Genomic DNA, 26,381 nt, shown 5'->3' on the forward strand with positions numbered 1-26,381 from the left:
CATAATAGAGCAGTTCAAGACGCATAAATAATTTTCTTGCCTACCTAGCGGGGAAAGTATACATTTGTCCGAGCACACGCCAGCGATAGATATTCATGTCTTTCCCTAGGGAAAAAACCTAGTCACAAAATAGCGTGCACTCCGGTGACGTCACTTAGTACTGGCACTATTATGACGTCATAAACTATAAAAATAATGCAATATAGGAGAGATCGTGTTTGTATACAAATTCTATTTTTAGAACTGATAAGACAGTGATCGGGTGGGCAGAAGCCGACCGTCCATGTTTTTTGTAAACAGTGATGTTTTTCTAACGGTCTAAACTTTCTTAAAACACAAATTACATAAATAATTTTTTGATCAATGGAAAGGTTATAAAACAAGCAATTTATTGATTACTTTTAATTGTTATTTCGAAATAAAATGGATTAATTATGAACGCTTAACTTACACTGTTTTTCTAAAGGTTGTGAAAATCACTACGCCGCTTTTAAAATTATATGTCATTTAAAACGGTTATTCATTGAAAAAAGATATTTGGATACAAAAATATGAAGATTGTTAGTATTTCAAATCTTTTTGAATTTTGAAAATCCATAAATGAGCAAAAAAGTTATTAAAAATTAAAAATTCTGATTCAGTACGCAAACGGTGTTAAAATCATTTGTTTTGCCAACCACCAGATAAACAGATGTTAACGCGTGACGTCACGGCGATCTCTCCTATATTCGTCATCACGATCTATTTTGAACGTGATATGCAAGAAACATGATCCAACATGTCTGCCTGTGTACGACAGCTTTTTTCCAACCCTTGGGACAGCTTGGATAAAAAAACCTCGCTAACGCTCGGTTTTTCATTCCACACTGTCCCTCGGGTAAGGAAAACCTGTATTAAACAGGCAGGAATGTAAGATCCTTATAATCGTAACTGTTTATGAATTTCGAGCAAATATTGATATTATTGAATAACCATATACGGTAGAGGTGCCTCATTTTTGTACATTCTAAAAGTTCTATATTTCTTTGTTATGGATACGAACCAAAGCTTGAATCTAAGTAATTACGATAGAATTTTACTATGAAAATTACCTAAAACGCCGAACATCTCCAATTCCTGGCTCCCAGCTTTTTCCTTCAGTTAAAAAGAGCAAGCCAGCAGCCTAAATCAAAACGGTGGTTCGTTTATGAAATGGCCAACTGAAAGCTGGATTAAAGAATTATCTTTGAAAAAGATGGTCGGCGAACTGTAATAAGACAAGAAGTTTATGAGGTTTTCATATCATTTGTGTTATTCTATCATCTATCTGACATTTTGCAAATAGCAAAACTAAACACGACACTTAAACAATTTAAATAGTTCTCTTTTAATTTTTCAGAAAGGTTTCGTAGGGATGCAATTTTGTTTTCTACGACGAATAATTACAGCATTGGTCTGGAAGACACTTCTCTACCTAAAAGACTTTAATCGATCGGCTAATCACACCTTTATTCATGTGTTACGCAGACCGTATTCAGCTCTCTATCACAGACACTTGGGGTCAGGATCCCTCCCCCCCCCCCCCCCACCCCACTCTCCTCCGCCCCTGGTTAAGTTTATCGAATATTTTTTAGCATTTAAATATGTATTGAGCATAGCTGACGATCATAAAACACATTTTGTAACAATTTCAGCTAGTTTCAAAAATGCATTTTTTACTATGTTAGTATTTGAACAGGTTTTTATTATATTCATTAAACTTACTTATCATTTTTAGATATATCAATAGTCTTGCTAAATATACAAAGCGAAACGTAGCTTTAAAACTGTAAACAGCGTCATTAAGTATAAACGCTTTGTCTGACATTTCACTCAACGTTGCACAATCAGCAGAGTGAAAAAATAGGCACTCTCGTCCAATCAAGCAGAGTGTTGCATAAATCTTTCATTTTGATAAATTATCTATAATGCGTTATCAAGTAATCTGAATTGCAAACTTAAGTCACATGGCATGGGTTAGTCCTGGTCACGAATTCGTTCTTAGACGGCGTTCGCCGAAAAAGCCATATTGCCGCATCAATCGTGCAACATCGGGCATTTCCGTATACTCCGGTAAATACGCGAGCATAAAGGACGAGGTGATCAGATTGTCTTCAATGAACGAAAAGAGCTCAATGACACGCAGAGGACCAATCTATCGCAAGTAGGATGTTGCATCGATCGCTTCTCCCTAATTACAGAAATGAGCTTAACAGTTAGGGAAACTTTGAGTAACTTGGCCAGTTTAGCACTTAGACGCTTGTGTATTTGAAACAAATGTCATTAGGATCTCAACACTGGAAATATTTCAAGGACTGGATACATGCTTATATTCATTTTTAGGCAGAATGATTAAGATTGCTTCTTTGGTGGTAATAATGAATGATGACAAAATTTGCATCGGGACTATGTGGACACTTCATACTTATTTATTTTAGGTCGATTGGGAAATAAGTTATTTCAACTTAGATAAATCACTTTCGACACCTCATTCCTGATGATATCCATCGCCAAAAATGTATGAGAGATGGGAAGCCTGTTTCCTATTTAATGCTAAGCGCCAAGCAAGGGAATTTTGGTACCATTCTTACGTCTTTGGTATGGCACAGCCAGGGATTGAACCCATGACCTTGCGCACTCGAACGGACGCTCTACCACTGAGCTATCGAGGCGGAACTATAAACGTCCATAGACCTTTTTCAATGGCATATCATTTTTAGCTCCACCCCTGCCGTCTCATAACAAGAGCTAAGCGAGCCATTTTCTATCCTTTTTTTTAAAAAAATTATCCTTGTAATCAATATTATCAGTGCTGAATAAAAACCAAGAAAAATGGGGGCCATATTTGGTACAGGAAAATATTTTCTGTAAGGCAAACACATTGTAAAATTGTAGTGTCAAGCACAGATCTCTCAGCCAGAAATTGCAAAAAAAAAAAAAAACTAAAATCTCTTATATGTCCCTATAGGTATCTTTAAGGGAATATTTTTTCTTTACAATGTTATTTAACTTTCCTTGAATTATTTGAACTATTAGAAAAGATATGTGTTCCCTAATTAATTCAATTCTAGCTGCAAGATGGTTGGTTAAATTTAACCCAAAGAAAACTGAATGTCTTCTCTTTTCAAGAAAAATACACCAGTTCCCCCATCCACCAATCATAATGCAGAACCAAATCGTTCAAGAAGCTCAAAATCACAAACACTTAGGTGTACTATTTTCTAATGATCTTCGATGGAACCAACATATTGAATACATTAAATCCAAAGCTTACAATAGACTAAATGTAATGAGGAAACTCAAATTCATTTTAGACCGGAAATCATTAGAAACAATGTATATTAGTTATATAAGACCAATACTTGAATATGCAGATGTCCTTTTTGATAACTGTACAACTGAAGAGTCCGATGAACTAGAAAAAATTCAATATGAAGCCGCCCGCATCGTGACCGGTACTACTAAATTAGTTTCTATCCAGACATTAATGAAAGAAGTGGGCTGGGACACATTGAAAGATAGAAGAAGTAAACATAAACTAATTCTTCTTTATAAAATGAAACAAGGTCTTACGCCTGAATACTTGTCATATTTAGTTCCGCCTCTCGTAGAAGACAGGTCTAATTACAGTCTCCGCAACGCAGACGACATACAAGTTCCACGTGCACGCACAACACTTTATCAAAACTCATTTCTTCCTTCAACTGTACGTCTTTTCAATGAATTGCCACGACCTACTCGGGAAGCTGAATCACTATCTAGTTTTAAACACCACCTCAACTTGAATATTGTATATGTTCCTAAATATTATTATTATGGGAGTCGAGAAATTCAGGTTTTACATTCTAGGTTACGTACCAACTGTAGTTCACTTTCGCAAGATCTTTATTCAAAGAACATTATTGACTCTCCAAACTGTACTTGTGGCTACGCTGAAAGCGCTAATCATTACTTCCTTCACTGTGAAAGGTACAATGACCTACGAATGAGTCTCCTGGAGACAGTTTCTAGTTATTGCCATGTATCTTTAAATGTTCTCCTTTGTGGTGACCAGTCTCTCTCGTACGAAGACAATATTACTATCTTTCTGCAGTACACAGATATATAGAGAAATCGAAACGCTTCCTTAGATAATTTACTATTGTACAAAACTAAAAACCCTGTCGCCTATCTTCATCTTCATGTCCATTTACTCTCTGATTTCCTTTACTTATCTAAATCTACATTATATTTTGATTTTGATTAATATACTTTTGCTTTGTTTTTGCTAGTTTGATATGTTTCTTTTCCGATAACTTAGATCAACTCATATACAATATAAGAGAGCATTTCCTTTTTATAATTTCGATTACGCCAGGACTCTGTGTAAATTGATTATATGTATGGAGAGGACTTCAATAAGCCTACTGGCTTCCAGTCCAATCCAGAATTTATGTATGTAAATAATCATTTGATATGTACATATTGGGAAATAAATATGTTTAAACCAATTCAATTCTATTATGCCATCCCTTAGTCCAAGCGTTGTTGCGAAATAGTCGTTGAATTTATCACGCTCCATTGCTTTTCAGTATTTTGTCTCAACTATTTAATTTGAATTAAGATCTACGTATATATTCTTTAAGAAAATGTAAGTTACAGACATTTAGAATGGGCCGTGGTTTGTGCTGTAGCCATTTGAAGTTTATCAATTTTATGCAGAATAAAGAAGGTCAGCTATTCAGTGTGTTCATTCCTATAAGGAAACATTGGTACAAATTAAAATCTGGCCAGATGAGGGTGAAAAATGGCTATTTTAATTAGAATTTGATAGAAAATAACAAAAGTACTGCAATTCTGCTGTAAAAAATGAATAAAACAAAAAAAAATCACACTTTTACTGTTTGGGGTATATTTTTTGAATACCAAAAATGCATATTTGCAGCCTAAATATTGCTCATTTCTAGCCGTCAGTGGTAAGACTGAACATATTTAATAGTTTAAATGTGTAATTTGTCTGCAGATCAGAGTAGAAAATGATTCCTGGTATACTTTAAATGAAACTTACAATAGCTTAGAAAAAAACTCTTATACGCATACAGACACGAAATAGGAATATGGGGTGAAAAAAAAACGGTAGTCGCATATGGGCGGATTTTTTAATTTATTTTTTCTTCTGTACAACATTTTTTCCTTGTTTTCTTTTTTCTTTTTTGCTGAAATCACATGACAGATCTATGCTTGACATTAAGATACCATTTTCATAATGAAATTACAGCAGCACCTGGCACACCTTCTTCCCTAACGTGACCATGTCCGTACCGTGACATTTTAATTTTTATTCAGCAATGACAATATTCTTCAAGATAACGTAAGTGACGGGTGTAAGATGACTCTCGTGCTGTATGACGTATTACGAACTATATATATGTAGAAGATCTATGTAGTATTCTATATTTTATTTTTTTTAAAAAAAACGGAATAAAAATCAAATACCTTGACAGTTCCTCTTTGTTCCTGATAGTATATTAAATTTTCTCGATTTAAAAAACGTTATTTTATCAAAAATTAACAACGTTACGCTGCAAGTGATGAAACAAAACCGGAACTAAACATTGTTATTTGTCTTTGAAATGCCATGACGTATTTCCTGTTTATGGACGTTGGTTTCCCGCGCTTTGTTTAAATACGCTGCTTTAAAAAAATAGTTCTAAAAAAAGCCGTTCGAATGATTTTATTATTATAATTATTTCTTGAATATGATATCACTGGTTGTAGCTGCAGATGGGAATATCCATTTCTCGGGTAACTGTTTACACGGTAACTCGCCAGTGAAAGAATCTTCATGGAAGGGTAGCTATTTAGTATGTTCATGCCATAAAGGCTTATCACTACCAAATCAAATGTAAGCCTCGCAGGTTACAAGTTAGACAGTTAGACTGGTCCCCTGCGAACTTCGAAAATGGGAAGCCATTCTGTATTCTGTATATAGGTTAGAGAACACCAATTGTTTTCCCATAGACTTCCATTATAACATTATGGCGTGTACGGCCTTCCATAAATCGAAACATGTATATCCAATCACATTGTTTTCAAGAACTATCTTAGTTCCACCAAAATATCGGACGAAAAACATATGAATAGTGATACTTTATTTAAGTAATTTTCGTGTGAATGAGATGTTTACATCGTTGTCATGGCGGGAGAAATTCATTTGATGAAACTTTTTTAAATACACATAAAATGTAGCAAATTTTGTCAAAATGTACAATGAAATACTGTAAATGCAGTAAAAATATTCCATTTTGAAAAAAATATTCACTTCTTGGGTTTGTTTGCATGACTGACCAATCGGAACGCACAGACACTACCTTATTCCCAGGTATACACTTACCTCATTCCCAGTAAGTTCCCTGTACTTTTTTGAATTGATGGTCTCTGACCTATAGTAAATCTTTCCCTCCAGAATTTGAGAACCGCAGATTCTGCGTCGGTTTATAATCCACTCCACAGTAGAATTGAATAGAATAATCCACCACCGAATATATGTACAGTATTTACGCAGCAATGACTAATCAAATCTGTAAACAAACTCACCGAACAAATATATTACTCGTTAGATGTTACTCGTTCCCATTTTGACGGGGACCATTATAGGACAGGGAACCACATTAATCACAAGTAGTCAACATATAAATAGTGCCAATCTTTCTTACTTTCCTCGTACCTTTTCTCAACAGAATCGTGTTTTCTTTTACTCTACTGCGTTTCAGTATGTATGTGTAGAATTCTATCGAAATTGGCATGTAACTATCGCAAGCTAGGTAAAAATTGGGGCGTAAGAAGAGACATTGAAAGAAGCGAAAAGGAGTAAATTCAGCGGGTTGTATTTAACGAACTGTAGTTTTCTTATATAAAAGTTAACACCCCTTGCCTTTCAGTTCTTAATGTGAATATAAGTCTCTGAATATCTGATATGCTAGAAATGTCGAAAACGATTAGAAAGTAAGTGGATTTTATATGAAACAAAGAACAGCCGGATTTAGTGGTGTTTATCCTGTAGGCGGCTGGCGCATGCCCGGTGATAATTCTATGTAACTTCCTTTTTCCGGTTTCTCTTGCGAAATTAGCTGACATATTTTCAGCAGGATTAATTATCCAAACAAATCAACCATTCAAAATGATCATTTATAAGGATGTGTGTACAAGTAATAGTTTCTTTTTCTCATTCAGTTTTTTGTCAGTTTTTGTTTCTAGTAACCGGTGGAATTTTTCAGATATGTTTTAAAATTTTAGGACGAAGTATACAAAAGTAAATATCGGATGAAAAAAAACAGTGCCTTACCACTTCTAGACTCCTCTCCGTAGAATACAGTGCTTTAGGATATAGCGGATTTTAGGGTATAGAGGATAGGTTGATAATTTTTGCATTTAGACACTGGTTATTGTTACATCTCGTTTTATACTTCCAGACAGACAAATTGCAAGTTTGAAATGCATTTCAGATGTTTGCTTGTTATATTATTTTTCACACATCATCATAAATCAAAGCTATCCTTTACTTGCTCACTAGGTCACTATGTAGTCAAACGTTAATTGTGTACATACTGGTACTGATGATAAACCCGGACAGATGATAAAGTCGACCACCTTGAAAATTTTTTATTGCAATCGGTTATTTATAAAATCAAAGAAGTATAAAATACACAGAATGGCAACTGGCTGTAATCTCGCGTGAGCTCGTGTCAGAGCGTGATTCGGCGTTATCTTACTAAAAACAAACATCGGCGCGCATGCAGTTACAATTTGTACCTTTAAAACTACATTTAAAATACATGTTAGCTTCTAAAACAAAATTAGTTTAATGAGAAATGGTCTTAAGACACGAAGTACAGGGGGTTTTTTGCCATCGAAAGAAGCGTGGTCATACGGTGACATTGGGTCACTTTTCATTACTTGTCGGAAGATGTTGCAGTTTTTGGGGAAAGTTTCATATACATATACAAGAAAATTTGTAAATGATAAGTGTCGATTTTCTAGGTCAACCTGCTACAGTCCATTTTACGAATTGTGTCCTTTTGTACAGACACTTTATGTACACTGGGAACCTTAGTACACATATATGAATATGTAGTATCAATCATTTTTTTTTTTATGAAATATTTTTTAATTTGGTTACTTGAAATGTTAATTTTACTAATTAAATGTTAATTTCATAATTAAAAAGGTATTTATATCACATACGAATGTAACAAACGATCTAGTGGGCTTAGCCGATTAAATCAAAGTTGTTTCACAGGTTATTATCACAATAGATCATGCTACACATGAGTTAAATTACTATAATCAGTATAGTGGTAAATAAGTGTCAAGGGTACTAAAAAGGTTCTGTTACTTAAATGACTGTACATTAGGTGTTGACCACTTTTAATAACTCCTTTCAGGCCACTCGTGTGAGTTGCTATAATATAATTTGAGTGTAGTTTTCAGGCAAATGTTATAGCTTTATTTGATACCAACATATAAAATGCAGAATAAAAAAGTTGCATGTAAAAACTCTCTTTGTACGGTTTATCATCAGTACCAGTAGGTTTAAATCACCAGAAAATTCGTATTTTTTGGAAATTAGTTGATAATTTTTACATAAATAATGAGGAATTGAATCCCCTTTTGATACCGTTCCTTTGATACATGTGTAGCAGTGTGTATATAATTTGTCTATGGTATCGATTGCCCGATTAGCTCAGTTGGTAGAGCATCTGGCTTGCAAGCAGAAGGTCGCAGGTTCAAGTCCTGTATTGGGCTGCACATTTTTCCGCTCCTATTACATTGGTGCCATGAGTGTGGTGACTAGCCTTGGAATCCTAGAGCTAGGGTGAAGCAATGGCTGGGTTAGTCAAAAGAATCTGAGTTTGTCTTTGAAAAAAAGGAGGGAGGAATGTAGCAGTGTGTATATAATGCAGCATGCCCACTCATTTTTAAAGTTGAGGGTACATGTACCCCCTGCTTTTGCAAAATAGGGGTACACTTCAAAATTTGGGGGTACACTACATGGCAGATCTGAAAATTTTCTATTTAACTACTGAAATTTGTATATTGCATGTTTTTTTTTGTTTTTTTTTTTTTGTTTTTTTTTCAGACAGAACTCTCGTGGGTGGGGTATAACAGATGAGATGATTTTAGAAAATGTAAAATGTTTTTCCAAAGTTAAGATATGAAATTCTGAATCAAAAGACCCCTCCCTATATTATACTAAATATAAATGAGTTTTCAGCAAGGTTCATGTATTCCCAATCTCGTGAACGGAACACGATTCGTCCGAAATAACATACAGTCAGCTGATGACTGGTAAAATTCGTCCATCAATAATAAATGCCCAAACTATTACAGATATGCAATGTGTATCAAAATTGCAGTTAAATATCGAAAAATAAAATACTGTTAACCTTTTGCTGAGTTTATTAAAGCTAAAATGCCTTTTTGCGTTTCGTATCCATTCTTTTTTTGCACACGACCCGTGTGACGTCCGACTAAAACATTTACCAAACTAGTGTTTCCTGCAGGCCTTTTTAACATGGCGCAGCGCCATGCCCCGTTTTAAGTGCCGCCAAGCTGCCCTTCAAACTGCCCGTTTGCGCCACGTGCCCTTTTATTCTATGAGGCTTGTGTATTTATCTTGACAAGTGCCCTTTCAAAACCAGTCTGGATAGCCAATGTCCGCGGGACATGTTCCGTGTATTGTATCGTCAATTAGCGCCTTTGATAACAGGTCGACACGCGGGTGCATCAACCGTGAATGACCCTGATTAAGAACTGACAGGATTATGCAATCAATTACTGTTTTAGGATACTTTAATTGGGAACAGTAGATGACAATTTGTGTTTTTTAGGACGCCGACTTTGAAGCTACATGTACTTTCTTTATGGAAGATATGATTGAAAACGGTCAATTAAACGATAATTATTTCAAAAGGTTGTGGTCATTTAAAATGTAGATTGAGTGCACACCTTTTCGATGCGCTCATTAGGCCTTTAAAAATAAAATATTGAATGTTTGCCGTTTGCCCTTTGCCGATCGCCGACCAACCCATGAAAATTGACCAGACTCAAAATATTTTTTATCGATTTTATCTACAAGATTTATTTTATTCCTTTACGGATATCATTTATAAAAATAATAAGAGAAACGTTTAAGCTTTAGAATGATACCAAATTCATTAAAATCGACCGATGTCTTGATTTATAATTAGTATTAATTAATTACGAAGTCGTACTTTACAAAGCACATTCATGACGCGCCGATGCAGAAGTCGCCGCCATCTTGATTTGAAAACGTACATCGGCATGAAAATAACCGATAACTTAGCGATTAAGTTATAAAAACTGATCTAGTTATAACTGAATAAACTAAAAATGCAAGGACCTAGTTTTGTTTTCGATAATAATTTGTCAAAACGATTTTATAAGGCCAAAATGTAAGTTGAAAGTGCACGGCCGCATGCGTCAATCAAGCCGAAATTTTGAGTTATTACTCGCAATGAACCATAGGTATTCACATTTATGTTCATATTACTGACTACTGTATGATTAGATGGAAAAACAGATTCATAGTCAGTCATTGTATCGCAGAAACTTCCGAGCAACGAGGGAGTGATAAAAATAGTGGCAGACGATCTAGTCTAGTAAATTTCACAGCATGTACTTTTTACGTCGCATTCTACTTTCGTTTTCGCATGCCCAAAACACTAGCAAAATATTACTTTCCGTGTCGATTTGTCGTCTAAATCGTACTGACAACGAAGAACAATGGATTTAATCAGCGATATAGGTACAAAGTCATTGATTACACGTAGATTTGACGAACTACCTATGCTCTTAACGTAAATCATAAAACTTGTTGCTTATTAATTATCACCTGATATCTTTCTCTGAAAATGCAAGCCAACACTTCATGAGGGTAACAGTATAAGAATATTTGAAAGTATGAATCATCAGTGTCATCTTTAAGCAAAAGAAAGGAAAGCTCTTTCACAACATGGTAGGCATTACCTAAAGAATAATACAAAATATCTACCCCATATCTGAGATATGAAAGCTTCTCAAAGGCAATGTGAAAATAGTATGTAAAATGGCACCTGTAAAATGACGCTGGCAAGCGTTCTTCAACGAATGCCCTTTCAATGCCAAACTGCGCGTTAAAAGTGCCCTTTTTCAATGGAAACACCATGCCCCTTTAAGAGTCTGCAGGAAACACTACAAACCCCTCTATACAGCTGACAATTACGCCGAGAATTCGACGATGGAAACGAAATTATAACGTTCGTGGACCGGATCTGCGTTTTAGACCATACCAAACAATTGCAGGGTTCGCACAGACTTGAAAACTCCTTGAATTTCAAGCTGCTAGATGAAAAGTGCTTGAATTTGCAAAAACCTCCTTAAAACTCCTTGAATTCGTTTCTTGCCTTGAAAACTGCTTGAAAAGTGCTTGATTTTATGATAAAAGTCCTTGAATTTCCTTCTTCAGAAATTTTGGTCAGCTTAATAAAAATAGATCGTAAAAGACGCTTTGTTATATGTACGCATCGCCATGTTTAATGTCTACATAACCTATGTGTACCGTACGAAACGGGTTTTAAACAGACTGGGACTAGGAAAATTACAACGTGTAAAAATTACGGACACCATTTCCGTTACCGATATTGAAGAAAATGTCGTGTATTTTCAACAAAAGTGGCTTGTATCCTATCCATGGCTGGTTGAGCACGAAAACAAACGGAAAGCCATGTGCAAATATTGTAACAAAGTTATTGACATTAGTTCAATGGGTGAATCAGCGCTGAAATCGCACGTCAAGTCTGAGAAGCACAAGAAATTGTACCTAATCGAGGGCAGGCCTTTTTTTATGCTGATTTTAGGGCCTAAATTCGGCCCCATTCCCCAATCTAAAAAGTATACTTTTTTCCCCACCTTGGCCAAAAATTCCCCATGCAAAATAAAATGAAATTAGTTTTGATTTTCAGTCCTGATTTTAACAACTTTTCAGCAAATATATTCCTCCAAACAATGATTTCGCGACGTAAAAATCCCCCTCCAAAAGGGACCTGGTACCCTTCCCCAAATTTACAAAAAAGGGCTGGAGGGTCAGCCACGGCCACTCTTGATGTGTTTACTATTCCACCTTCGCCCCCAGCAGCCAGAGGCACCTAAAACTTGATCTTATATGACATGATAAGTCGCTGTTGATGTAAGAAGTGTTGACCAATTGTTTGCCAGTCATTTTGTGTGTGATAAAGTGTTGATCAATTGCAAATTGGAACTTTATAGAAAAACTTATATCACGTGATAGTCATTTTGGATGTAAGAAGTGTTCACCAATTGTAAGACAGTCATTTCGTGTGTAATAAGTGCTTGTTCAATTTTTTGCTTATCCTTGAAAACGTAATAAAAGTCCTTGAAAACCCCTTGAATTTTTTGTTAGTCTGGCCGTATGAACCCTGAATTGGCAAGTGCGCGATGAAATAAACATCGATTTGGCAGCTGAACTGGAGTTCCGGATCTCTGCGTGCATGTACCCCCAACAAGTGATTTTTATGTGTGCATTTGATATTTTATGCGTGATTCACATACTGCAGTGGGTGAATGGGCATGCTGATAATGTATATAATTTGTCTATGATATTGATTGCCCGATTAGCTCAGTTGGTAGAGCATCTGGCTTGCAAGCAGAAGGTTTTATTTCACTTTTATCTTGTATTCGCAACAGAATCGGCACATAATTCATTTAAACCAAAATCGGCAGCGATGAAAATTTCATCGGAAATTTCCTCCACTATTTTGGTCTTTCAAGTTGGACGCGAGTGGAGATATTGCCCATAAGAAAAATAACTCTATATCGCGTCAGATTAGTTAGACTAAGTCACTATGTAGAGCAGGTGCGTATATTATCGACAGTTCTGTAAATCTTTTAATTGATTTTAAAGTGAAATAACGTCCTAGGAGCTCTATAACATCACAATGTATTATGTACCGGAAATATCTTTTGTGTTCATTTCATTGTTTTTGAAAGCTGTGTGCCAAATTTTTGACTTACCAGAGACTAAGGCCCCCACGTTTACACGTTTAATTAAGTCCGTGTCTTTTTTGATTAATAAACATTTACAAATTTTACAAGTAAAAATGGCAGAAAATTCAAAATCCAACCGTGAACGCTATACGCTCTGAGGTTTGGAAGTATTCAGGTTCCGGAGTTACGACCACTGATTGACCCCTGAAAGAGCCAAAATTTGTTAATTTTACCTTGTGAACACGATAATCTAGGAGCCCAGCTTGCTACCAATAGTGTTATTTCTAGAGCGGGGCGCCCCGCCCTGCCCTTTTTTACTGCCGCCACGCTGCCCTTCAAATGTGCCCTCTAGCCTTTGATCTTCTGCTAAATCCGGCCAATTTCCTGTTGCCAAGCCTCGACGATTTTTGATCAGCAAATTACGTCACGGCGAGTGCACACAGGTAATGAGAATCAGTAAAGTGTTAGAACTAATTGATAAAGAGTATGGATCCTGTGTAATGTCAAAAAGGCGTTCGTAAGCAGCCAGCTGATTACCGAGCACGTGAAAAGTGCCCTAGATTTCTTTGGTCAAAATTTAAATTAGACCATTGTTTAGTATTATAACAAGTACATATCAATGCAGTTTAATTCTACTGTAATTTCAACTAGAAATGCACAAGTTTTAATGAATATCGAAGGTAAAAGTAAGATTAGGATGTCAGTTCACGAGTCTTATTACTCCCGATGTCGTATGCAATTTTTCCATATTTTCTTCAAAAAAGCTGACTGTCAGTGTATTTTTTATGATGAGAAACATCAAAATTTGAGGAACTATCTCTGGTTTACCGTAGTGGGTCATGTTAACTGAGAAAAAACTAATTTCAGACAACATTCCGAAAGTGTACCAGTATCCGGATAGTATATTTTGAATATGTGTTTTAGTAAACTTTAACCAGACTGTAATAGCACTTTTCTGTTAATTAAATATTGATGAAAGACCTGATCAGTACAACATGACTTTTGATAATTATTAGTTTACAATGTGACCTGAAACAGGCCTTTACTATGTTGTTTACAACATGATCTTGGTTTCAAGATTAAGCTTATATTAAGACCCTCCACTATTTCATATTCATATGAATCAGTTGACATTCTTGGTGACATTTTTTAAGAGAAAGGCTTGAATGGTTTAACCTAAACTATAAAGTAAGTAAATTTAAGCCTTTGTAAACTATGTAACTGTTTTTGGGAAGATTTACCACTTTATTCTGTGACATTTCTTTTAAATGTGCAATAAAGATAAATGGAATACATATTAACTATAGACATCTAGAAATGCAACTACTGCTATGGTAACTTTCATGTCTAAAAGAGCACTCTGCTCCTTTCGGACAGCACACTGTCCCTTTTAGGCAGCACCCTGCCCTTTTTGAGCTCTAGAAGTAACACTATACCAAGTTCAAAAGTTAATCTGAAACACTGTATTGTGCGCGCATACCGGTAATTACCGTGTCGCGTAATCAAAATCTGCGAACAATCCACGCACTATGTAAAAACGTCATCAATCGATGCATACTGTGTTTAACATCGTTATTAAATTAAATATGTATTTACAGCAGATCGAAACTGAAAGTTAAAGAAATTAAAACCGTCGTAATTTCTACTTGAGATTTTGCACTCGCAGAAGTTCGCGAGTTTGGGCAAAAGTCACTCGCATTTTGCGAGTATGCGAGCTTAAAGTGAACCCTGGTATTTTTGACAAAGAAGGACCCCAAAAGTAAAATGCAACCTACGTATTTATGCGAACTTCCATATTCTGGTGGTAGCACCAGCACCATGACAAATCATCTTAAATACGTTCACAAATCAGTAAAACAAGAACTTACCGCTGCTTCAGGTCCTAACGTAAAGAAACAATGATTTCTGTCTATCGTACTCCGGTTGTTTCAAGAAAAAAATGGCTGACGTGTACACAAAACAGGCCTTTTTTTCATCAGTTTGGGAATGCCACCGACACCGGTGGAATTGGGAAAATGCTCTTGGAAATTGTCTTAATTGGGACAATTTGCAAATTACCAAAATCTACATAAATGTGTTTTTGTGTGAAATATTAATGAATTGCATTTCAGTAATTGTTCAACAGTATTATATTTTACCTAAATATACATACAAATTAGCAAAACTATCTTAAAACAGCAAAAACCCTGAAAGGTATAATCATTTGGGAATTTTAAATTCAACTTTGGGAAAAAAACATACTTTTTTGCATTGGGATTACCTCCTTTTACTGGAGGCAGATTTATAGGGGAAAAAAGCCCTGCAAAAATTGGCCTACACATACATGTGCGCGTGACCTTTGTCCTATCTCAATAGTAGAAGGGGAAGGTTTCAAAACATTTTGTAAGGAACAGAACACCGTGCGCCTGCACCGTTACTAACTACATAGCCAAGATTTACGAATCAGAAAAATTATCAAACTGATCAACAAACAATCTCGTGTGACGCTTACATCTGATCACTGGACAAGTTAAGCCACAGAAGGATATCACAGTCACTGGGCATTTTATTGATGACGGTAATAATTGTTCAAAAAAGAAGTCCATCAGTTTTATATACAGTGATTTTTTTTGGCCATTTTTAGTGCCGAATATTGGCTGTTTCCCCTTGCAAAAAACCTTCCATTTTCCCCCCAAAATATTTCATATCCCTCCCCTCCCCCCTCTGATTCTCCCAATACAGTGGCGGTAGTAGTTTGTTGTCGAACAGCCATAAACTATTGAAATTCACAAAGTCTGTATCTCATCATTGACAGACAGCATTTTGTTACAAACAAAATGGAAACACTGTCAGTCAAGAACTAGTCCATCTGTCTTAGATATATCAGTAGAAAAGGCAAAATATTAACAACTTATGAACAAAACAAGCTTGCTATTATTTTCCCAATTTCTGGATTTGTCGCAATTATTTTCCCAATTTCACAGGCACAGGTAGTTTCATTATTTCCAAAAAAAATCACTGATAATATAATTATAAATTTAAATACTGGCCATATTGCAGTAAATAAAATTACTTCCAAGTCCCAACTTACATATACTGTGTAAACTGTTACTAACATTAATTAGTTTGTCTAATTTTTGAAAAAAAATCTACGAGGTATTGTCAGCACTTGATTGTCGGTATTGGTTAAATTTTAAACTTTTCTCAAAAAACGTAAAAGGTACAGCTTTGAAACTTTGCACACTTGTTTCTCATCATTAGGTGACTGTGTAGGCCAAAAACCATAACTCTGATATGCATTTTGTCAGAATTATGGCCCTTTTTGTACTCAGAAAATTTGAGCTTGGTTAAAATTTTTGTTTACGTCACCTTTTCTGAAAAACTGTAAGAGCTACAGCTTCAAAAATTTGCACACTTGTTTCTCATCATTAGGGGACTATGTAGACCAGCATTTTGGCAGAATAATGGCCCTTTTTGTACTTAGAAAATCTGAACTATAACTCTTATCTTACATATTGTCCAGCACTTGCAGACGAGCGATGGCACCCATAGGTGGTGCCAGGGCTTTTTCTGACCATTTTGGGAAAAAGGCCCCTGTGATTTTTGGGAATTTTCGACTCGCAAATACTGTCATATTGGGAAAAATATGTACGGTTAAACATCCAAATTAGGAAAGTATTTCCATGAAAATCAGTCTTTCTTTTTTTCCTTACTATTATTTCTGTGATTTCTACTGCTAATACTGCTAACGAATGCCAGCTGGGCTTCTGGAAACTGCATATTTTCTACGTACGATTTTCGTGACAAGGTAACACTACCGGTAAGCGTGTCTAGTACAAAACAGTTTTCCATCGAATATTGTGCGTGCGCATACCGGTAGTTACCGTGTTGCATAATCAAAATCTGCAAACTGTCCACGCACTGTGTAAAAACGTGATTAATCGGTGCGTACTGTGTGAACATCATTAAGTGCGTATTTACAACAGTCATACAGATCGAAACTGAAAGTTAAAGAAAATTGAAACTGTCGACAGTAATTTCTACTCGAGATTTTGCACTTGCAAAATTTTGCGAGTTTGGGCAAAAGTCACTCGCATTTTGCAAGTACGCGAGCTTAAATTCGAACCCTGCCCATTTGCAAATCTGAGTTCTGAATGCATTGCTAAAACTGTGAGTAATGTTTTGATTTTGCGAGTAAAAATTCATTGTACTCGAAAACATAAATTTTGCAAGTGCAATAAATGAATAAATTTGAGCCCTGGATGTGACATGTGGGGTAGTTTCAAAAGGTCAGCTTAGTTCCTAAAATACAAATGCTCTTATTTGCAGATGAAGAGCTGTTTACTGATGCATACAAGTTGGGTTTTGAAGGTCCTGATAACTTCCTTATATCTGTTGAGGGAAAGGTATGTATTTAACATCCAGTGTTCTTTTTATGCCCCCACACATTTTTAGCTCACCAGAGCACAAAGTGCTCAGGGTGAGCTATTGTGATTGCTCACCGTCCAGCCGTCGTCCGGCGGCCGTCCTTCCACACTTTCCTTTAAACAACATCTCCTCCTAAACCAACAGGCCAATTTTGATGAAACTTCACAGGGATGTTCCTTGAATGGTCTTTAAAAATTGTTCAAAGAATTGAATTCCATGCAGAACTCTGGTTGCCATGGCAACAGAAAGGAAAAACTTTAAAAATCTTCTTCTCAAAAACCAGAAGCCCTAGAGCTTAGATATTTGGTGTGAAGCATTGCCTAGTGGACCTCTACCAAATTTGTTCAAATCATGACCCCAGGGTCAAAATTGACCCCGCCGTAGAGGTCACTTGATTTTACATAGGAAAATCTTAAAAAATCTTCTCAAAAACCAGAAGCCCTAGAGCTTAGATATTTGACATGTAGCATTGCCTAGAGGACCTCTACTTAAAGTTGTTCAAATCATGACCCCGGGGTCAAAATTGATCCCGCCCCAGCGGTCACTTGATTTTACATAGGAAAATCTTCAAAAATTTTCTAAAAATAAACAGAAGGCCTAGAGCTTAGATATTTCATGTGTAGCATTGCCTAGTGGACCTCTACAAAATTTGTTCAAATCATGACCCCCAGGGTCAAAATTGACCCTGCCCCAGAGGTCACTTGATTTTACATAGGAAACTCTTCAAAAGTTTTCTAAAAATAAACCAGAAGGCCTAGATCTTAGATATTTAACGTGTAGCATTGCCTAGTACATTTCTACAAAATTTGTTCAAATCATGACCTCCGGGGATCAAATTGACCCCCGCCCAATGGGGTTACTTGATTGTACATAGAAAAATCTTCAAATTTTTCTAAAAATAAACCAGAAGGCCTACAGCTTAGATATTTGACATGTAGCATTGCCTAATGGACCTCTACAAAATTTGTTCAAATCATGACCCCCGGGGTCAATTTTGGCCTAGGGGTCACTTGATTTTACATAGGAAAATCTTCAAAAAATTTCTAAAAATAAACCAGAAGGCCTACAGCTTAGATACTTCACGTGTAGCATTGCCTAGTGGACCTCTACAAAATTTGTTCAAATCATGACCCCCGGGGTCAAAATTTACCCCGTCCCAGGGGTCACTTGATTTTACATTGGAAAATCTTCAAAAATTTTCTAAAAATAAACCAAAAGGCCTAGATCTTAGATATTGACTTGTAGCATTGCCTAGTAGACTTCTACAAAAAAGTTTCAAATCATGACCCACGGGGTCAACTTGACCCCGCCCCATGGGGTCATTTGATTTTACAAAGGAAAATCTTCAAAAAATTTCTAAAAATAAACCAGAAGGCCTAGATCTTAGATATTTGACGTGTAGCATTGCCTAGTAGACTTCTACAAAAAAAAAATTCTAATTTACCCAGCCCCAGGGGTTACTTGATTGTAGATAGGGAAATATTCAGAAATTTGCTAAAAATAAACCAGAAGGCCTAGATCTTAGATATTTGATATGTTACATTGCCTAGTAGACTTCTACAAACTTTGTTCCATTCATGACCCCGGGGGTAAACTTGGCCCCGCCCCAGGGGTTACTTGATTGTACATCAGAAAATCTTCCAAAAAAATTCTAAAAATCATCAGTTTGACATTTGAAGCATGTAGCTCATATTACTCTGGTGAGCGATCCAGGGTCATCATGACCCTCTTGTTATGTATGTCTGTCTGTATGTCCCGAAGTCTTGTGTGTCCAACTCCTCCCACACTATTAGCCTGATTTGCTTCAAACTTTCACAGATCAACAAGCTACATGAAGGAAGGATTTTTTTCTGTGACTATTTTTACCACAGTAATGACCTTTTGATAGTTTTTGTGCACCCACCACTAAGCCCTAAGGTCAAAAATGGCCACGCACCTTATGTGACATGTACTTACTATAGGCTTATATAAGAAACATAGAAAGTCTTCTTCTCTGAATCCATAATAGCTAGAGCCTTGATTTTGGCGCGTGATATCATGGTTTTACTGTGTACCATACAGTGCTCCAGCTAGATATTTACAGCAGGGCGCATCGCCCGTTCCGCCCTGTTGCCCCGCCAGGCACCCTGCCTGTTTTACAACCATTCATTTCTTTTTTAGCCAAACTTCCCTTTTTTTGCCTCAGTGATTATAATACACTGCTTTATTGCCCCCTATAGAGTGATACACGGGGGGGGGGGGGGGGGGGGGGCATTGACATAATTAACAAACAATTACCTGCTGTAATTGTGCCCGAGGCAGACCATGATATTTTAGACTGCTCCACTAGCATTAAAATCACTGAACCTTAGTGTTAAAACAGTTTGCAAACCAGTCTGAAATCATTATCATTTTCGCGCCACCTCGGCCCACCTGTCAAAGTGTACTTTCGTTTTCGGTAATATAGTCGTAAATATCCCTTTACACACAACTGAAACTTAAGTCCAGACAACAGACATTTAAATCTAATTAATAAAAATCGATCACAATCAAATTTAAATAGGAAAATATTTTGATTTTATCGTTTTACAAGTTTTTGAAATCGAAAGTAGGTTGTCGTCTGCTTTGTGAAATTGCCGATTTTTCATGAAGATTTCTTTGAAATTAGTTTACTAAGATGTAATGACAGGGTACACTTTAATGTCAGATACTGTAAAATGCTGTTAAACTGTCTTTGCATCATAATGATTTTTCAAAAATATTGTTTAAACTGGACATTAGACGACTTTTAGAAAAAAAGTGTAACCATACCCCGATATAAAATTATGGATACCCGGAATACGTTCTATTACAAGTGCCAAACTTGCTTTTAGACTGTTGGAAGTTAAAAACTTTGCCTGATTTCATTTATTTAAGTGGAAGTTTAAACTTTATTTTCTGTATATATGTTGCATGTATAAATTTATAAATATCAAGTACATGGAAAAGATGTGTACTGAAATTATAACAAGTAAAATAGGCCTAAACACATAGATATTGTTATTTAGTATGCAATTACAAAGAAATGTTACAAGTCGATAATCAGTGCCAAGTAAAATACAAACAGCAGAATTTTTAGTTAATAAATAGGGGTATTCGAGATGACAGACATAGCCTATTAAAAGACAAAGTATGCATTATACCATGCCTGAAGTGTGCCAAAAAAACATGCCTAAATTATGCTAAATTCCATGTCTAAAGTATGTTAAAATGCACTGAATGCATGGACCATTTAAATTTGTAATTTACCAAGAAATTATAACAAGTAAAATAGGCCTAAACACATAGATATTGTTATTTAGTATGCAATTACAAAGAAATGTTACAAGTCGATAATCAGTGCCAAGTAAAATACAAACAGCAGAATTTTTAGTTAATAAATAGGGGTATTCGAGATGACAGACATAGCCTATTAAAAGACAAAGTATGCATTATACCATGCCTGAAGTGTGCCAAAAAAACATGCCTAAATTATGCTAAATTCCATGTCTAAAGTATGTTAAAATGCACTGAATGCATGGACCATTTAAATTTTTTTCCTGGGGGAGCATGGTCCGGGACTGACCCCCCCCCCCCCCCCCCCACACACACACACACCCCAGAAGTGCCCTTTTCAGTGCCAGCACCCTGTCCTTTTTTAATCCTAGCTGGAGCACTGCCATAATTGTTCAGTCATTGTCCTAGGTTAAAAAATGTGTGTGACATGTCACATGTAAATCATACAGACTTACATAGAAGAAAATTAACCCTGTACTTGTACCATTACCTTATAAAAACACACTTGAAGCCTTGTACACTGGTGAGCGCTTTAGGGTCAATGTGTCTAGTGCTCAGGGTGAGCTATTGTGATCACTCACCGTCCGGCCACACTTTCATTTAAACAACATCTCCTAAACCACCAGGCCAATTTTTATGAAACTTCACAGGGATGTTCCTTGGATGGTCCTCTTTAAAAATTGTTCAAACCACAAGGCCTAGGGCTTAAAAAGGCCTTTGATATTTGGTATGTAGTATCATCTAGTGGTCCTCTACCAAGATTGTTCAAATTATCCCACTGACTAGGGTCAAATATGGCCCCGCCCTGGGGGTCACATGGTTTATATAGACTTATGTAGGGAAAAATTTTGAAAATCTTCTTGTACAAAACCACAGAGCCTCTACATGTAGGTCTTTGATATTTCAGGGCTTTTTTCCCCTATGAATCTACCTCCGGTAAAAGGAAGTAATCCCAATGCAAAATAGTATGTTTTTTTCCCAAAGTTGAATTTAAAATTCCCAAATGATTATACCTTTTAGGGTTTTCGCTGTTTTAAGGTAGTTTTGCTAATTTGTTTGTATATTTAGGTAAAATATAATACTGTTGAACAATTACTGAAATGCAATTAATTAATATTTCAAACAAAAACACATTTATGTAAATTTTGGTAATTTGCAAATTGTCCCAATTAAGACAATTTCCGAGAGCATTTTCCCAATTCCACCGGTGTCGGTGGCATTCCCAAATTGATGAAAAAAAGGCCTGTATTTGGTATGTAGCATTATCTAGTGGTCTTCTACCAAGGTTGTTTAAATTATCCACCTAGGGTCAAATATGGCCCCGCCCTGGGGGTCACATGGTTTATATAGACTTATATAGGGAAAACTGAAAATCTTCTTGTACAAAACTACATGGCCTAGGGCTTTGATATTGTAGCATCATCTAGTAGTCCTTTACCAAGATTGTTCAAATGATACCTTTGGGGTTAAAACTGGCCCAGCCCCGGGGGCACATGGTTTAAATAGACTTTTATAGGGTAAAACCTTTAAAATAATTCTTGTCTTAAGCCATAAGGCCCAGAGCTTAGATATTTAGTATGTGGCATGCTCTAGTAATTCTCTACCAAGATTGTTCAAATCAGGGCCCTGGGGTTAATATATGCCCACCCTGGGGGGTCCATTGTTTTACATTGACTACTCTTATATAAGAAAAATCTTTGAAAATCTTCTTGTTCAGAACCATATGGCCCAGACCTTAGATATTTGGTATTTAGTATTGTCTAGTGGTCAACTATCAAGTTTGTTCAAATCATGAAATTGACTGCGCCCTGGGGTCAACATATTTTACATTGGCTTATATAGGTAGGAAAAAACTTTGGAAAAAAAAATCTATTCTGACACAGATAAGAATTTCAATACTCATCCTCTTTAATATTCTTAACCTGGACCTACTGACCTACTTTCTTGTTTTTGAAGCTACAGCAAAGAGATTTGGACCATCTATATATAATGTTTGATACAGATTTCAATACTCATCTACTTTCTTGTTTTTGAAGTTACCTACAGCATAGAAATTTGGACAATCTGTAAAATTTTTGATACAGATTTCAATATTCATCTTGAATAATCTTAATCTTGACCTACTGACCTATTTTTTTTTTTTTTTTTTTTTTTTTTTTTTTTTTTTTTTGAAGGTACAGCATAGAAATTTGGACCATGTGTATAACTTTTGATATAGATTTCAGTAATCGTCTTTAATATTCTTAACCCTGACCTTCTGACCTACTTTCTTGTTTTTGAAACTACAGCAAAGAGATTTGGACCACCTAGATAATTTTTAGCTCATCTGATTTTTTGAAAAAAAATGATGAGTTATTGTCATCACTTGAGCGGTTGTCGGCGTCGGCGTTGCCTGGTTAAGTTTTATGTTTAGGTCAGCTTTTCTCCTAAACTATCAAAGCTATTGCTTTGAAACTTGGAAGACTTGTTCACCATCATAAGCTGACCCTGTATAGCAAGAAACATAACTCCATCTTGCTTTTTGCAAGATTTATGGCCCCTTTTGTACTTAGAAAATATCAGATTTCTTGGTTAAGTTTTATGTTTAGGTCAACTTTTCTCCTAAACTATCAAAGCTATTACTTTGAAACTTGGAATACTTGTTCACCATCATAAGCTGACCCTGTACATCAAGAAACATAACTCCATCTTGCTTTTTGCAAGAATTATTGCCCCTTTTGGACTTAGAACATCAGTTTTCTTGGTTAAGTTTTATGTTTAGGTCAGCTTTTATCCTAAACTATCAAAGCTATTGCTTTAAAACTTGCAACACTTGTTCACCATCATAAGCTGACCCTGTACAGCAAGAAACATAACTCTATCCTGCTTTTTGCAAGATTTATGGCCCCTTTTGGACTTAGAAAATATCAGATTTCTTGGTTAAGTTTTATGTTTAGGTCAACTTTTTCTCTTATACTATCAAAGCTATTGCTTTGAAACTTGCAACACTTGTTCACCATCATAAGCTGACCCTGTACAGCAAGCAACATAACTCCATCCTGCTTTTTGCAATAATTATTGCCCCTTTTGGACTTAGAAAATCATTTTCTTGGTTGAGTATTATGTTTAAGGCAACTTTTCTCATAAACTATCAAAGCTATTGCTTTAAAACTTTTTCAGTTTTTCACAATCATAAGTGGACACTGTACATCAAGAAACATAACTCTATCCTGCTTTTTGCAAGAATGATGGCCCTTTTTAGACTTAGAAAATCATGGGTAGGACAATATTTCTATTATACAAAAAAAATAGATGAGCGTCAGCACCCGCAAGGCGGTGCTCTTGTTTAACATATTCAGCAATCTTGAATACGGTAATCTTTACCATGACCTACTCACCTAGTTTTTAGCTCACCTGAGCAATGCTCAGGTGAGTTTTTCTGATCGCTCGATGTCTGTCGTCTGTCTGTCTGTCAACATTTAGCTTGTGTATGCGATAGAGGCTGTATTTTTCAATTAATCTTCATGAATATTGGTCAGAATGATAACCTTGATGAAATCTAGGCCGAGTTTGAAAATGGGTCATCTCAGGTCAAAAACTAGGTCACTAGGTCAAATCAAAGAAAAACCTTATGTATGCGATAGAGGCTGTATTTTTATGCCCCCCTTCGAAGAAGGAGGGGTATATTGTTTTGCAGATGTCGGTCGGTCAGTCGGTCGGAATGTAGACCAGTCCGTTTCCGGATGATAACTCAAGAATGCTTGGGCCTAGGATCATGAAAGTTGATAGGGAGGTTGGTCATCACCAGTAGATGACCCCTATTGATTTTGAGGTCAGTATGTTAAAGGTCAAGGTCACAGTGACCCTGAATAGTAAAACGGTTTCCGAATGATAACTCAAGAACACTTGGGCCTAGGATCATGAAAGTTGATAGGGAGGTTGGTAATGACCAGCAGATGACCCCTATTGATTTTGAGGTCAGTATGTTAAAGGTCAAGATCACAGTGACCCTGAACAGTTAAACGGTTTCCGGATGATAACTCAAGAACGCTTAGGCCTAGGGTCACGAAAGTTGATAGGGGGGTTGGTCATGACCAGCAGATGACCTCTATTGATTTTGAGGTCAGTAGGTCAAAGGTCAAGGTCACAGTGACCAGGAATAGTAAAATGGTTTCCAGGCAATAACTCAAGAATGCTTGGGTCTAATGTCAGGAAAATTGATAGTTAGGTTGGCCATGACCAGCAGATGATCCCTATTGATTTTGAGGTCATTAGGTCAAAGGTCAAGGTCACATTGGCCAGGAACAATTAAAACGATTTCTGATCTTCTTGTCCAAAACCATAGGGCCTAGGGCTTTGATATTTGGTATGTAGCAAAATCTAGTGGTCCTCTATTAAGATTGTTCAGATAATTTCCCTGGGGTCAAATATGCCCCCACCCCGGGGGTCACATGGTTTATAAAGACTTATATAGGGAAAAACTTTGAAAATCTTCTTGTCCAAACTACAAAGACTTTGGCTTTGATATTTTGTAATGTAGCATCATTTAGTGGTTCTCTACCAAGTTTGTTCAAATTATCCCTCTAGGGTCAAATATGACCCCGCCCCAGGGGTCATATGGTTCATATAGACTTATATAGGGAAAAACTTAGAATCTTCATGTCCATAATTTACATCATTCAAATGTGGACCACATGTATAGTTTTGAATGGCAAGATGAACCTTGACATGAGTTGACCTTGATCTTGACCTAGTGACCTACTTTCACATTTCTGAAAGTACAGGCTTCAAATTTGGACCACTTGCATAGTTTTGTGTTCTGAAATAAAATTTGACCTTGATTTGACCTATTGACCTACTTTCACATTTCTCAAGCTACAGCCTTCAAATTTGAACCAGATGCATATTTTTGTGTACCGAAATGAACTTTGATCTTGAGATTGACCTAGTGACCTACTTTCACATTTCTGACGCTACAGGCTTCAAATTTGGACCGCATGCATACTTTTGTGTTCTGAATTGAAATTTGACATTGATTTTTACCTATTACCTACTTTCACATTTCTCAAGCTACAACCTCCAAATTTGAAGCACATGCATAGTTCTGTCTACCAAAATGAACCTAGACCTTGAAATTGATCTAGTGACCTGCTTTTACATTTCTCAAGCCACAGCTTTCAAATTTGGACCACATACACATTGTTTTGTTCCAAAATAAAATTTGACCTTGATTTTTACCTTGAGCTAGTCTTTAAATTTGGAACATTCAAAAATGGCTCAGTGGATGGCGCCAAGATCACTCTGTAATCTCTTGTTAGGTTAATAGGTTTAAGGTCAAGGTCAGATTAAACCAGAATGGTAGAACTTTTGTTTACAGTGAGCATATAATTTCTGTTCCTTGTGCAATTACTGAATGCATCAAGGGGGGCATTTCGTGTTCGACAAGCTCTTGTTCAATTAATCTTCATGAATATTGGTCAGAATGATAACCTTGATGAAATCTAGGCCGAGTTTGAAAATGGGTCATCTGAGGTCAAAAACTAGGTCACTAGGTCAAATCAAAGAAAAACCTTGTGTATGCGATAGAGGCTTTATTTTTCAATTGATCTTCATGAATATTGGTCAGAATGATTGCCTTG

General features: G+C 36.2%; 1 protein-coding gene and 1 non-coding gene across 3 annotated transcripts in view; both read left to right on the forward strand.

Moving 5' to 3' along the window:
* Positions 1-7,068: 7,068 nt before the first annotated feature.
* LOC123554209 (translationally-controlled tumor protein homolog) overlaps positions 7,069-26,381 on the forward strand; it is a 39,391-nt gene continuing 20,078 nt past the window's right edge. Inside the window, exons 1-2 of one of the 2 annotated variants that reach the window (XM_045344189.2) lie at positions 7,069-7,205; positions 17,371-17,447. In XM_045344189.2, the coding sequence (XP_045200124.1) occupies positions 7,178-7,205; positions 17,371-17,447 (105 nt within the window). In that variant the 5' untranslated portion in view covers positions 7,069-7,177. Of the gene's footprint in view, positions 7,206-17,339; positions 17,448-26,381 lie in introns of those variants that run through there. The other variant, XM_045344190.2, reaches the window with a different exon arrangement.
* Positions 8,730-8,802, forward strand: Trnaa-ugc (transfer RNA alanine (anticodon UGC)). Its single transcript has one exon. It is a non-coding gene; the product is annotated as a tRNA-Ala (tRNA).

This window comes from Mercenaria mercenaria, chromosome 7 (genome assembly GCF_021730395.1).
Source record: "Mercenaria mercenaria strain notata chromosome 7, MADL_Memer_1, whole genome shotgun sequence".
Taxonomy (NCBI): domain Eukaryota; kingdom Metazoa; phylum Mollusca; class Bivalvia; order Venerida; family Veneridae; genus Mercenaria; species Mercenaria mercenaria.